Here is a 15365-nt window from a genome sequence, read left to right as displayed (position 1 = left end):
CTTTCTCTATTTTTGGAATTCAGAGATCTGTGTGTATTTTATGTGTCTGTTTGAATCAAACCCGATCATTGTTATTATTTATTTCATATCTACTTAATATCCTGATTTGAGAGCTATGTTAAAGTCTAATCTGTGCATGTTATTTCTACTCAGCTTTACTTTCTACATGTGACATATATTTATTAGGTGTGTAAACTTTAATGACTATGGCTTCTTTTGGAATTTACACTGTAACATAAAACTTATGTTATTATGAATTATTATCTTTGACTTGTTCACTGCTTTTTAGTTTAAATTCTGTTTCTTTGAAATTATTGCTGTACCTGCATTTTTTGGATAGCGTTTGTGTTTTTTCCCCTCAAGTCTGTTTTTGAATTGTGTATGCCACTGTGCATTGTGCATATGTATGAGTATATATATATATATAGCCGCTCCTGTGTTGCTGTAAAGAAATACCTGTCGCTGGGTAATTGATAACAAAAAGAGGTTTAATTGGCTCATGATTCTGCAGACAGTACAGGAAGTGTGGTGCTGGCATCTGCTTCTGGTGAGGGCTTCAAGAAGTTTGAAATCATTTAGCCAGGTGCGGTAGCAGGTGCCTGTAATCCCAGCTACTCAGGAGACTGAGGCAGGAGAATCGCTTGAACCTGGGGGGCGGAGGTTGCAGTGAGCTGGGATCGGGCCATTGCACTCCAGCCTGGGCAACAGAGTCAAACTCTGTCTCAAAAAAAAAATAATAATAAATAATAAATTTTAAAAAAAGTTTGAAATAATGGTGGAAGGAGAAGGGGGAGCAGGCATCTCACATAGCAAGAACAGGAGCAAAGGAGACGGGTGGAGATGCCATACACTTTTGAACAACCAGATCTTGTGAGAACTCACTCGTTATCGCAAGGACAGCACCAAGCCATGAGGGATTTGCCCCCATGACCCAAACACCTCCCATAAGGCCCCACCTCCAACATCGGGGATTACATTTCAACATGAAATTTTGGTGGGGACAAATATCCAAAGTATTTCATTCATTTTATATTATATATGTGTACACACACACACATACATAAATGAAGTCTGTAGTATAGTTACATGTAAAATATGTGTATGTGTTAAGTAGTATATTTTGCATATTTTGAAAGTTGCTGCCTTTTACTAGAGAATTTAACCTATTTACATTTGTTATCCATGGACTTGAATGTTAGCTTAACAGACATTAAAATTTTGGTTTTAAATAATTTTTTATAGACCTAGGAAAATAATGATTTTTTGGGGGTTTCTTTTTAATTCAGTATTGGTAATGAGAACTGATGCCCGATTCTTCTTTTTTTGTAATGATCTGTTTTCTTTTTTATGTGGCTCCAAGAATTTTCCTTTTATCCTTGTTATTTCAAACTTTCTGGGAAGTTTTTACCTGAAGCTGCCATTCAGGGAGTTTAAGGAGGCATTGTTACAGATCAAGAGTGAGTATTTTTGTAGGGATATAGAGATAAGTGGAACAGTGATAATGACTCTTTGGGTTTTAGGTCCCTCATCTGTTGAATGAGGATTATGCTTAATTAAATGTTAGCTTTTATTATTAGATATATACATAACTTTTCCTTTAGAATTTTGGTGATTATAATCCCTCCTATTTTCTCCCTTTCTGGTACTCATGTAAAACAGACGTTGCACCTTCTGGATCAGATTTTCATGTCATTCTACCTCTTTCTCTTGCTTTCCATCTTTGTTCTTTATTACTGCATCCTGGGAGAATCCTAGTTGCCTAACACTGGAAACAGATTGGTGAAGATTAAAAACAAATTTGGAGCATGGGGAGCCTTACAATACTTATTTATTAGAGCACGTAGCTTAAAACCATTGCTATAGTTGGTACAGAATAAATACTGGATAATTAATTAAATGAACTGTGGAATATTTAACTTCTTGGTATTTTTTTATGATACAACTTTAATCTCAGAAATTTTGTTCATTCTGTTGTGTTTTATAGATACATTTTGACAGATTATTTCAATCTATTAAATAAAAGTTTTCAAAATTCCTCAGACTCATTCTTAAAATTGGTAATATGAGTTCTCACTGAATTTTTGTTGTTGTTATTGTGTTCTTGGATTAATATGGGAAAATATTATTATAACATGTTAACTTTTTTTCCTTTTCTTACCCCCTGTCTTTTTAATGATGAATAGAAGTAAAAAGAAAAAATGCTGTCTAGGAATTTTCATTATTGATTCAAATAAACCATTTAGTTGATAAACAATTTAAGGGCTTTTTTTTTTAATTTTTATAGACAGGTTCTCACTTTTGTTGCCCAGGCTAGAGTGCAGTAGCATGATCACAGCTCACTGCAGCCTCAACCTCCTGGGCTCAAGCAATTTTCCCACCCCAGGCTCATGAGTAGCTGGGACTATAGGTGCATGCCACCATGCCTACCTAATTATTGTATTTTTTGTAGAGATGGAGTTTCACCATGTTGCCCAAGCTGGTTTCGAACTCCTGAGCTCAAATGATCCACCTGCCTCAGCTTCCGAAAGTGCTGGTGTTAAAAGTGTGAGCCACCATGCCCGGACAAGAGCTGTTTACTTTATCCCTCCTCCCCAAATGTTAATTTGCTTTGTAATTGTTACTTACGTATTATATATTACTTATTATATTATTAATATTTTAACTTGCTTGATTTCTTTTATGTGTAGTGTATAAGAGTGTTGACATTTGAGAAGTTCCCTGTAGAAATCTATTCTTTGATATTGTCTATGATTTTACAAGTACTTTTTATTTGGTGTAGGAAGATACATTCCAGACTGTGTATATATAGTAAACATTTTCTTTTAATGCCGAGTGCTCTTCATTAGCTATTTAATTGTAACATATGGGTTTGAGGCGTTCCCCTAAATGTAGTGTTTTATTTTCCTTCTTTTATTCACTGATATCTTTATATGATATTGTAAATTAGTATGTTAGATATATTCCAGTACTTTTCATAATAGTTTAGCTAATATAATATTTTTCATTGCAGATATGATTAAGAGAACATATTGGTGTTTCTCAAATGAGAAAGACATTGAGAAGCTGGTCAATTTAAATTATTTTCTGTTATTATATACTTACCTCTCATTATATTTTATCTGCCAAGATTATTTTTAGTGAAAAAGGCTTCTGCAAAACTTGCCATATGGTATCAAAATAAGCGATTTTAGATTTTAACAATTTAGCAGAAATTAGTTATGTTAATGAGTTGTTATAAACATTTTTCAACAGATTGTACTTTTTCTTTCGACATTTATGTGACCTTTCTGTTTGGACATTTAGACTACCAAGGTGTTGTATTTGCAGTTAATTCTGGGTTCTGTTAATGCACTAAACATATTTAAATACCTTGGGAGTTACAATATAAAAAATTACCTGTTTTGTAAAGGCTGGTTATTACACTTTATCAATGAAGACAAATATTTATTTTTGTCTGTGTTTCTAATGCATTAATACCCTTGAGTGCCAAAATAGCACTGAAATGTTATTCTGTATACTTATAAATATTATATAAAATTAAAGTGTCACAACAGTAATTAGTGTTTATGAGTTATTTAGAAGCTTCTCCTGCTTCAGCCTCCTGAGTAGCTGGGACTACAGGTGCCCGCCACCACGTCCGGCTAATTTTTTGTATTTTCAGTAGAGATGGAGTTTCACTGTGTCAGCCAGGATGGTCTCGATCTCCTGACCTCGTGATCTGCCCGCCTTGGCCTTCCAAAGTGCCGGGATTACAGGTGTGAGTCACTGGGCCGGCCAAAGTTTTGTATCTCTTTCTTTTCTTCTTTCTGATTCAGCCCTCAGGAGTCATTTAGCTTTGTTACGTTGATTCAATGCAGTAGACTGATGACAGTGATGAAGAGTTTGATAGTATGTGAGATACAGATTTACACATAAAACATTGAAAACAATTATAATTTTAACTACTGTAGTCCCCGGTTAATTAGCAGAATATAAAGTCAGTGTAGTAACATGTGAAGATATCCACAGTAATGTTAGCAGGGTCCAACTGTCTCTGCTACGTGAGGCTCCAGTTATCTCAGCTAAGCTGTTCATGAGCCACACTCACAAACAAGATCACCAAAAGTTAAGTCTTTTTGGTATATGTATAGGAACACCTATCTATTAGGGCCTGTTTGAAGCAGCATTTTTGGTGCTTTGGATACAAAGATAGTATGGTGCCTCAATTGAAGGATCTTGGATTAGGATGAGAAAAAGGTAAACTGATCATGTAATGGCATAAGCAAGTAGGTACCATGTAACGGTGTAAACAAAAATTTATGTTAGATAGTCATTTCCCACAGAGAGATTTAATACTGTATAGTACGGGGCCCATCCGACTCTCTTCAAAGAAAATGGTGCTCAAAATGGGCTTGGGAGAATGAGGAAGAGTTTGTGAATCATTCTAAGGGAAAACTGAATAAGTAAATGCAACATTTTACATAATTTCTTCTGACTTCTTATGTGTTCACTTGCCCTAGACTGCCCCTCTTCTTTGGGGCTTATTTCTGTGCGTTTTACCACTTGCAAGATAATGGAGGCAGGTTGAAATGGGAAAGATACCAGATGACTAATTTTTTTCCCCCACATTTCCATCTTTTGTTAAGAAATTTGAAGTTGATTGCTACACTGAAGTATGTAGTTTTGTTTTTGTTTTTTTTTTGTGAGTCTTTAACCATTTGTGTCCCTGTTAACTTATAATTGATGAGTTTATTTTGTATTTATTTTTAGGCAGGGTAAAAAATAGTAATATGTCTCATAAATAATATATGTTCCTATTACTAGTTTTGGTGGGATTTAAAAACTTTATAATAATCCTCAATATAGAAACCTGCCCCTTTAACCATATTACTATTTGCTTTAAAAAAAAATCTTTAGGTTTTGTTTCAAAAATGCTTCACAATTTATTTTTGAAAATATAAGGAACGAAATTCTAACTTTCTAATTTGAATGGAAGGATGAGTTCGTAGCACACGAGGCACTAAATTGAGTAATGTAGATTTTATTATTTTTAATGAATCTTTTGTTTAATATTTTGCAGGTTCAATTTGTTTACTTGTGATGTACAGAGAGTTTTTTATACCTTCCCAGCTTATATTTGAATATTCCTTTTCAAGGTTTTATAAAGAGATTTCTCTCCTTTACCCCTTTCAGCGATGTGCATTTTGTAAGCACTTTGGGGCCACTATCAAATGCTGTGAAGAGAAACGTACCCAGATGTATCATTATCCTTGTGCTGCAGGAGCCGGCTCCTTTCAGGATTTCAGTCACATCTTCCTGCTTTGTCCAGAACACATTGACCAAGCTCCTGAAAGATGTAAGTTTACTACGGATAGACTTTCAAACTTCAACCAATGTATTTACTGAAAATAACAAATGTTGTAAATTCCCTGAGTGTTATTCTACTTGTATTAAAAGGTAATAATACATAATCTTTAGAATCTGAGGGATCGTTGCCAGAGATTGCTGGGGAGGGAAATGTTATCAACGGTTTCATTGAAATTAAATCCAAAAAGTTATTTCCTCAGAAAAATCAAATAAAGTTTGCAAGTTTTTTATTCTTAAAACATTTTAAAAACCACTGTAGAAAGATGTAAATAGGGACTGTGCAGTATTTCTGACATATACTATAAAATTATTAAAAAGCCAATCAGTATTCAACATCTTTTACACTAAAAAGCCATCCAGTTGAAGAATTAGAAGACAGTTCACTCAGGTGTTATTTCAGGATTTACATTAATAGGAACACCAAATACTTCTGAAATTCTTGGAAATTGTGTATCCCTGATAGGTGTGATAGAAATCTCTGCTGGCACATTTTCATGATTCATCTATCTTAGTCATCTGTAATCTGCAGTTGTGCTGTTTTTCTTTCTTTTCCAAATAGTATTTTATAATTCAATGAAAATGTTTAAATGCTTGAAATTTACATTATACAGGAAATTATAACTCTACTATTGTATCATTAAATAGAGATCTCTCCTTTTTCTTACTATGTGTTTTCCCAATGAGCATGTATATTTTGGGATCTTTTTTCTCCTAGTCTATTGAATTTCCAATCTTATTATGAAACCTCCATGATATTTTATTCAGTCTTTTTTATGTCACCTCTTAGTTACCTAATGTTAGCTTTTACCTGTTCCTTAGCAATGTTGATAAAAGCTTTTTTTCCTATCTTCTCCAGGTCTGTGAAACATAAGTATAGCTACCCCAGGCTTAAACTAATCTCAACTACAGTTAGTGTACATGATCATTACCCTTTATCTTTGTTGAGTACCCTAATTTCATTTTCCATTAAAATTATTTTGTGTCCACATATGTAATCATATCACCCTTAGTAACCTAGTGTACAGACAAATTATAGGTAAGGCAAACTAAAATTTTAAATTATATTTAAGCTAATAAGGGATTTAAAGTTTTAAAATGCTTTAGATTGTACACTCTTCAATCTGGAAGAGAAGAACTTTCATGCACAGCAACTGTTGTGGCTACTATTTATGTACTGAGTTACTTCATCAAGTGCATAAACTGGCAGTTATCAGAGTGGATTATATTCTGGGTGGCATAATAAATATACTTTGTCATCTCAATAAAACAATTTTATGTGTATGTAAGAATCTGAATTTTATTCAGCCTTTTGTGTAGTCATGCTTTAGACCTCAGTAAACAACATGCAAACTTGTATAAGAATGTTGCTCTAATGTTAGAACATTTTTTTACTCAATGGCAGTGCTACTTTCTACTGAAAACTGTGTTCTAATAGTGTATACCTTCAGTTACATGTTAGCAATCATAAATCAGTTTGTAAAATAATAAACTAAATACTGAGGTGAGATAATTTGCTATTGTTGATCATGTATATAATGAAAGGTTTATGGCAACATAAAGCTAAAAGATATACTAAAATTATGAGTACTCTGCCTTTTTCCAAAATAGACTTATGGAGACTCATAAAAATACATGAGCAATAGGATAAAACTAAAAATAAGTAAGGAAATTTGGCAATGGAAAATTTAGATAGGATAAATATGAAGACAATAGAGAGACCCCCCAAAAATATGTAATTCCAGACAAACCACAAATTTGGCCCCATACCTTTTCAACAGTCAATACAAAGAAGGACATATGAGCCCTTAATCTGATTCTTAGTATTTATAACATCACTTGATATAATGGTATAATAATAAGACATCCCTTGATAGAATGCAATGAAAAATTGTCTTAAAGTAGCCAACTTGCAGTAGAAAAATACCAGTTTCATAGGGCTGTTTCTTATAGCAGCCTTCAAACTAAGTCAGTGGTATAAAATCAAGGCCTAAATGACTAAATTAGATTTCTTTTTTTTTTTTTTTGAGATAGAGTCTCGCTCTGTCACCCTGGCTGGAATGCAGTGGCATGGCCTTGGCTCACTGCAAACTCCACTTTCCAGGTTCAGGCGATTTCTCCTGCCTCAGCCTCCCAAGTAGGTGGGATTACAGGCGCACACCATAACACCCGGCTAATTTTTTGTATTTTTAGTAGAGACGGGGTTTCGCTATGTTGGCTAGATTTGTCTCGGACTCCTGACCTCATGATCTGCCCGTCTCAGCCTCCCAAACTGCTGGGATACAGAGGTGTGAGCCATCGTGCCCGGCCTCCTTGGGGATCTTAAACAGTGCATTCTAACTACACAGCGTTCTGACCCATCTGTTAAGACGATCATAATCTTGGATTAAGTTCCAAGGATATAATTTAAAGAATATTGCAGATAGGATGTTTTGTCACCTTTTTAACATCTTTTATAAATATTTCTTCCTATCCTAATTGTGTGTCATGGCAGAAGTTACTTTTTATGCTTTTAAAATGATACTGTCTGAAATCATAGTGTTATTATGAGGGTTAAATGAAAACAATGAATGGAATTCACATAACATTGTGCCTTGTATATATTAATTGCTTTAAAAAGGGTAGTTATTTTACCTCCTATCTAAGGCTTAAGTTATGAGAATGATAATACATATTGAGTATATGTATTTTCTCTTGCTTCCTAAAGGGCAGAGCAGTAGCTGTGATAGTTGACTGAGTTAGGAGTAAGGTTGACATCTTTTTATAAAAGTTGAGAAATTTAACAAAATCATGCATCTCATTATAAAGAAATCCACTAAAGAGAGCATCTGTGAAGAAGGCCAAGATTTTCATCAGGAAACACTTTTAGGGTGCTCTGTCATAGGTAAATGGCTGGTCATTGTTGCAACATTATTTTCATGATGATACAAGGATACATTAACCTTGTCTGGAAATTTTACACTAAAAATCCATCTAGGAGATACAACCAGATATACTTCCTGAATAGGAAAAGTGAATGGTAAGAAGCCAATCATGCAAGATAAGAGGAAAGAACATTCCAGGGAGAGGGAACAGACCACTACACAGACCTTGAGGAGTGGACTTGGCATGATTCATGAACAGACAGCATGTCATTTTACTTGGAGCATAGTAGCCTACTAGGTGGGGGTAGTAGAGACATCATCAAGGTGAACAAAGGCTAGATCATGTAGGCTTGTAAGCAAGGGAAGGAGTTTGGGTTCTGTTCAGTCTGCAATGAGAAGTTTTTGCAAGGTTTAAACGTGGAAATGCTACATATCTTAATTCACCCCCTGTTCCTCAATGTATTTACTCATCATTTAGCTTTAATTCCTTTTACTTCACTTAAGCTTTAACTCCAGCCTCTTTTCTTTGGTTATCTTTGTATTTCTTGGCATTAAGTCCTGCTGCTTTTCTTTTACCCTAAATTCTGTCAGTCTTCTGACCTTTCTTATCTACCTGCCAATGATATGGTCTAGCCTCTTTGGATGACATCCATGATTTATTTTTTCTTTCCAGAGATTCTCTTTTATAGACAAATCACTCAGCCCAGTGTCCTGCCAGTAATGAAAATTGGCAGATGGTAGGGTGTGATGGAAATTAGAAAGCAATGCTGATTTGGTCCTTCTTCAATTTACACTATATGACAGCTATTTTGACTTTTCTTGCTGTTCACCAATGCTTTTATTCTTATGTGTTGTCTGGGCTTTCTTAAGCAATAGTTTCATCAAGTTTAAGGATCTGTGATAAGCTCTGTTCTAATTTAAGCTCAATGTTTTTGTCTTTTTTATTTATCTCTTCTCTTTTTACAGCTGTCTCTTAGGAAATGACCTTCTCTAAAGATGATCATTTTGTTTCCTCTCACTTTTCTCCTGCCATAAGAACCTTGCTCCCTTTACTCCATTTAGCTTCATTGTATGCCACTGTTGGCATTTCATGTCTACTTTTGTGTATACTCAAATACTGATCACTTTCATTGATCACTAGTAAAGTTTGCTGAGGAGTCAATTTGATTAGTAGTCAAGAGCCTGATCTTAGAAGCCAAATAGACCTGGATTTTACTCCTCTCCCCTCTTAAATTATCTTTAGTTATAGCCTGTCTTTTTGCTTTTTCAACTGTTTAAAGAAAAATTTCTTAGTTGATTATTGCTTTAAACTCAATGTCTCTGGCTTACAGACATGTGTGTCTAAATATTCATATTTAATTTCTGTGATGACACCAAACCTATCCAGTAGTATCGATAATGTTCTTATGCATGACCTCCATAAGGTTGTTTCAGTATTCCCACACATCTTCTCCCTGACTGGGAGGGTTGGAACCAACCTCATTTCTTTGTGTAGTGCTTTTAAAAATAATATTGTTTTCCACATAAGGCATATCAAGTGCTTTTGCACCAGATGTATTACATGGATGTTTTTCTTTGACTAATTTATTACCAATGATCCATAGTAATCAGATAAGACAGCAAGGTTGTCAGTAAGGAATTGGTGGAGATCATCATAGTCTAAAAAGTGATTTTTGTGACAATGACAGTTGTCTTGTTGCAGAGTGAACTTTGTTGTATATAACAGTGCTGTGCAGTATAAATATAATGTGAGCAACATAAGTAATTTTTCTAGTGGGTATGTTAAAAATTTGAGGAAAAGGAAACATTTGGGAACAATTGTAGTAAATTTTATTTAATTCAGTAATCCAAAATAGTAATATTTCAAATTTTGAGATACTTTTTCCCCATTAAGATTTTGGAATCCAGTGTGCATTTTATGCTTACTGCATACCTCGATTTGAACTAATTACATTTCACTTGTTCAGAAACCACATGTCGCTAGTAGCTACCATGGCAACTTGAAGTGTCAGGGGAGCAAACTCTAGAAAGTTTCACAGAAGCATTTTAGTGTTCCTAGGAGAGTATAATAGAAAAATGAATTGATTATCTGATAATTAGTTTCTGATAATTAGTTGAGTATTCCCCCCAATTTTTAAAAGTTTTACGGTGAGCAAAAAGAGATCAATTTTTCAATGTACATATTTTGAAAGATAAATACTAGTAATCTCTTAATATTAAGAAACATAACATCCCAGTTATGTCTTTTCTATCAAAAATGAACCAATTTATGATGCTTCCATTGTTAGATTAATGATTTATTTTAAATCCCTATCACTTAAAGAGCCATTTAAAAGTTATTTTAGCAGTAAGTCCTTCACTTAAAATATGTTCAATAAGACTTGATTCATGTTAGGCAGTTGGGGATAAAAATTTAAAAAAGTTAAGGCCCCTGTCTTTCAAGGATTCACAGAGTTGTGCTATAAATAAATGATTATGTAACAGAAGTTTCTTGTAAGCATATGGGTAAAAGTAATATTCAACAACTAAATGGGTATTTGGGTGTGGTAATAGGTATTCAGGAAATAATGTGCAGAGATTTTTTTTGAGACAGGGTCTCACTCTGTCCCCCAGGCTGTAGTGCCATGGCACAAACTCTAGTCACTGCAGCCTCCATCTCCTGGGTTCAAGCGATTCTCCTGCCTCAGCCTCCTGAGTAGCTGGGACAGGCATGTGCCACCACACCCTGCTAATTTTGTATTTTTAGTAGAGGTGGGGTTTCACCATGTTGGCCCGGCTGGTCTCGAACTCCTGACCTCAAGTTATCCATCTGCTTTGGCCTCCCAGAGTGCTGGGATTACAGGCGTGAGCCTCTGTGCCCAGCCATGAGCAGAGTTTTGAAGGCTGGGAGCACAGCAGAAAAACAAAATTTCAAGCAGAGGGAACAGAATGTGTAAAAGCACACAGACATGAATAGCATGTTATGTGAGGTGCATGGCAGACAACCCACCATGACCACGAAATAGTGAGTGGTTCTGAGATTCAGTTGGAAAGGGAGATAAGGACCTTTTTGCCTCATACTTGAAAATTCTGATTTTGTTTTAGGTGAAAAATGAGGTATTGGTGGAGTTTTAATTTATACAGAGGTTAACAATTAGATTTACATTTTTGAAAGATTGTTCTGGATGTGTAGAAAATGATTTAGAGAGGATGTCAGAACCGTAAGTAGAGATGATTTGATGCAGAAGATACTGCAGTTAGCGAGACAGAGTATTAGGTAGGTGCAAAGGTAATTGCAGTCTTTGCCATTAAAAGTAATGTCAAAAACTGCAGTTACTTTTGCACCAACCTAATATGATAGACTAAACTATAAACATATAAGGAAGAATGATGTGTAGGAAGTTTAATACATAAGAATTGGGATCTGGCTGGATGTGTTGGGTCAGGGCTGAGTTCAGAGTCAACAGTGATACTAAGGTTTCTGCCTTTATCTATTCTTGAGAAAAATGGATGATGTTTCGGGTTTTTAAAAAAGTTTCACTTTAGAGCAGTTGAGATTGAGTGTTTAGAACACCTGGCTATTGAGATCCAGTAAGACTTGAAGAATAAAGGTTTGGGGTTTATGAAAGAATTCTAGGGCCAATAATACAGATTTAGGAATCATGGTGGCATTTTATGGCATGAGAGTTGATGTGATCACAAAGGGAAACTACGGGGGATTAGGAAAGAAGGAAAAGGATGAAATCCTAAGAAACTCCAGCATTTAGAAAGATTGTATAGGTACAAAAGCCAACAAAGGAGGATGAGATGAAAGTGGGGGAAAACTAAGGAGAAATTAGGAGAGAGTTGCCATGATAGAAACTAAGGAAAGGGGCGTTTTAATGTGGGAGTGGCTAGCAATGCAAATGCTGCAAAGTGCAAAAAAGCCAAAGACTAAATCGGGTTTCCTATGGGCATAGGCAGCCTCACTAATGTAGCTTCAGATGAGTATTAGGTGCTAAGCCAGCCTTCGTGAAGTATGTCAAAGGTCCAGCCAGCGTCCACATTTTGAAGCCTGTTTTTGTACTGCCCTCAAGCGAGGAATTATTTTTACATTTTTTAAAAAGTGTAAATAAAAACAAAAGGTTTGACTTTTTGTCAGAGACTGCTATGGCTCACAAAGCCTAAAATATTTACTATCTGGCCCTTTTCCGGAAAAGTTTGCAGACTCCAGTACAAATAAAAGAAATATATTTTTACTCTGTTTCAAGATGCTTGACTGGAAAAGAAAGAATGTATGAGTCAGAGAGAAATTGATAGGATTGACCAAACTTTCAAAAAATGGAAAAAAGTCTGAGTGCGGTAGCTCACACCTGTAATCCCAGCACTTTGGGAGGGTGAGGCAGGAGGATTGCTTGAGCTCAGGAGTTTGAGACCAGCCTGGGCTATGTGGCGAAACACCGTCTCTACTAAAAATATAAAAATTAGGTGGGCATGGTGGCACACGCCTGTAATCCCAGCTACTGGGGAGGCTGAGGCGTGAGAATCCCTTGAACCCGGGAGGGGGAGGTTACAGTAAGCCTAGATCGCGCCATTGCTCTCTAGCCTTGGTGACAGAGTGAAACTGTCTCAAAAAAAAAAGGAAAAAAAAATGGTTCATATACTTTGTGATACTTGTTAAATACAGGCATATTTATATATATTATCAAAGTTTGGTATGATAAGCTTGACTGGAAAAGAAAGAACATATGAGTCAGAATAGTAGATAGGAATGATCAAACCTTCAAAAAATGAAAAGATTCATATACTTTGTGATACTTGTTATATACAGGCATATTTTTTATACATTATCTAAGATTGGTATGATTTTAGAATACATTATATTCCTTCTTATTTTGCAATATGCATAAGTTTAACTGTATATTTGGCAGGGCAGTTTATCCTTATATTTTCTGTTTTATATGGTAAAAGAACTGTTAGTACATTTTCTTTTAATCCACATTTAGGGATGGATGATGCCCATAATTATGTGGATTTTAATGCTTTTACAACTAGAAATTAATATAGAAGAATATATAATTAGTATATTAAGTAATGTGTTTGTGTATGAATATGTAGCTTCTGTCTTTAATGTTCTTCCACATAAGACATTTTCCAGTAATTAAAAAAAAGCCCTTATGTGATTTGAATAGTCTGTTTATGCTTAAGAAGCATCTTAGTCTAATTGATATTAACGTTTCTTAATTTTGTCTCTTGTCTGATTTTGTAATTTCAAAATATATTTAACATTCAAAGAAAATGTTTATGTTACACTGCAAAGCATTTCTTAGTTGGTATTTTCCTTGTTTGGTTCTTTCCAGTGAGCATATATTGAGCATTAATTAGGTGTCCAGCATTATCACTGGCATTAGGAATAGAAAATTAAAGAAGACCTGCTTATGGTCTCAAGTAGATATAGCCACAAATAATTGCAAAACTATACGATTAAATTTAATGTGGTTACATTTAGATTAAATACAGTGTTTTTATTGATACCTCTTTCTGATTAGATGACAATTCAAGGTGAATAACTTCGAATGTCTGAAAGGTTCATGATGCAAATCCTTTCAAATGATTTTACTGTATAGTCAGAAAAAATTTAAATTCTTATACAACAATTTCATTGTTTTACTGTTAATTATAGCGAAGGAAGATGCAAACTGTGCAGTGTGCGACAGCCCGGGAGACCTCTTAGATCAGTTCTTTTGTATTACTTGTGGTCAGCACTATCATGGAATGTGCCTGGATATAGCGGTTACTCCATTAAAACGTGCAGGTTGGCAATGTCCTGAGTGCAAAGTGTGCCATAACTGCAAGTAAGTTTTCATTTCAATTCAAAGCTGTGTATTGGGTTTAAGAGGGACTCTATTACTAGGCGCTAAAGGTTTGTGTTATATGATAGAGGTTGTTCATATTTTGGCTGTATTCATTCAGAGTGACTTCATCATACTTAAAAAGTTACTGGATATTAACGTTTATATTATTTTGAAAGAAGTCTATAAACAAAACTGATTTTAATCATTTAAATTGCTCTGGTCGTCTAAAGAGCTAATTTAAATTTACCAACAGTTTAAAAAATAAGCGATATTAACAATTTAAAACAAGCATGAGAAGAATAAAGTAGCTTGTCTTCAGGGGCACCGGGGAGGGGATGTGATAGGATTTAAACCTGTTACTACAGACGTAGAAGAATTAGAGTTGAGCCAAAACGTCAGTCATGTGTTTGAATTTCCATTCCAGGAAGGACAATTTCTACTATTATTTTAATGTACATCTGCATCTCTCTAAAAGCCACCTTGAGTAGATCCTGGTCAGCATAATTCGAAAATGAAATATGTGGCATTTAAAAATTTGTAAGGGGGTTATCTTTTCCTATTGTATTTCGTCTCTTGGTCATTTCTCCAGTCTTTTCTGTGATTTCCACTTGCACCCCCATGATTCTAATGAGCATGATAATTTGGGGATGTTACCAGCATCTTCATTTGCAGGCTGAGAATTTTTGTTGTAACCAGCAAGAATTATGCCGAACTGCCATGATCAGTCTGTTTTTATTATTTAGTTTTATAAGAAATAAGCGTCAATATCTTAGAGTTACGTGACATAAATAGGAATATGTACCTTCGTATTTTGGTAAAAATTAGATAAAATATTCAGTAAACATTTATTCGATACCTTGTATCTGCACTCAGTTTCTTGGGAAGGATTAAAAGAACTTGAAGGAAGAGTACTTGTCCTCCAAGATCTTTCCATGTAGCTGAAGAGATAAAACATGTGACTGTTTATGGAGAGGTTGAACTGAATAATAATTGGAGGCCAACTGACCCATCTTCCTGTTGACTTCTGTTTATCCCCCAGATTTCATTCAGAGATTCCTCTCTCAGCTCTTCTTGCTTTCCCCGTTTTTTCTCTTCCCCTCCTCTTGAATTTAAAATCATAGTATCTGAAAGTGATTATAGTCAAAAGTCTCAACAGAGATAACGCTGTAGGACAGGGGCCCAATCTTTGGGGGCAGAAGAGTGTTTAAAGAAAGGTTTTAGGTTTTCAATTATAATTCTTAATAATTATGACAAGGTTCATCTTTTGAAATAATTATTCAGCGTTTAATTGCTTAATAGACATGCTAAGCACTTGAAACTGCATTACATTTAATTATCACAGTAA

General features: G+C 34.9%; 1 protein-coding gene across 5 annotated transcripts in view; it reads left to right on the top strand.

The window, feature by feature from the left end:
* Positions 1–15365, top strand: part of LOC129526385 (histone-lysine N-methyltransferase 2C-like) — a 61527-nt gene that overhangs the window by 36015 nt on the left and 10147 nt on the right. For 3 of the 5 annotated variants that reach the window (XR_010130441.1, XM_055360451.2, XM_055360450.2), the window contains exons 3-4: positions 5173–5335; positions 13849–14020. Coding sequence is in view for 4 of the 5 variants with exons in the window: in XM_055360451.2 (XP_055216426.1) it covers positions 5236–5335; positions 13849–14020 (272 nt within the window). In the remaining variant the exon portion in view is untranslated. Of the gene's footprint in view, positions 1–1346; positions 1458–4166; positions 5336–13848; positions 14021–15365 lie in introns of those variants that run through there. The other 2 variants (XM_055360452.2, XM_055360449.2) reach the window with 2 other exon arrangements.

The sequence above is a fragment of the Gorilla gorilla genome, chromosome 14, assembly GCF_029281585.2.
Source record: "Gorilla gorilla gorilla isolate KB3781 chromosome 14, NHGRI_mGorGor1-v2.1_pri, whole genome shotgun sequence".
In the NCBI taxonomy this organism is placed as follows: Eukaryota; Metazoa; Chordata; class Mammalia; order Primates; family Hominidae; genus Gorilla; species Gorilla gorilla.
The sequence above is the reverse complement of the archived record's forward strand: the minus strand, read 5'-3'. Positions and strand labels throughout refer to the sequence as shown.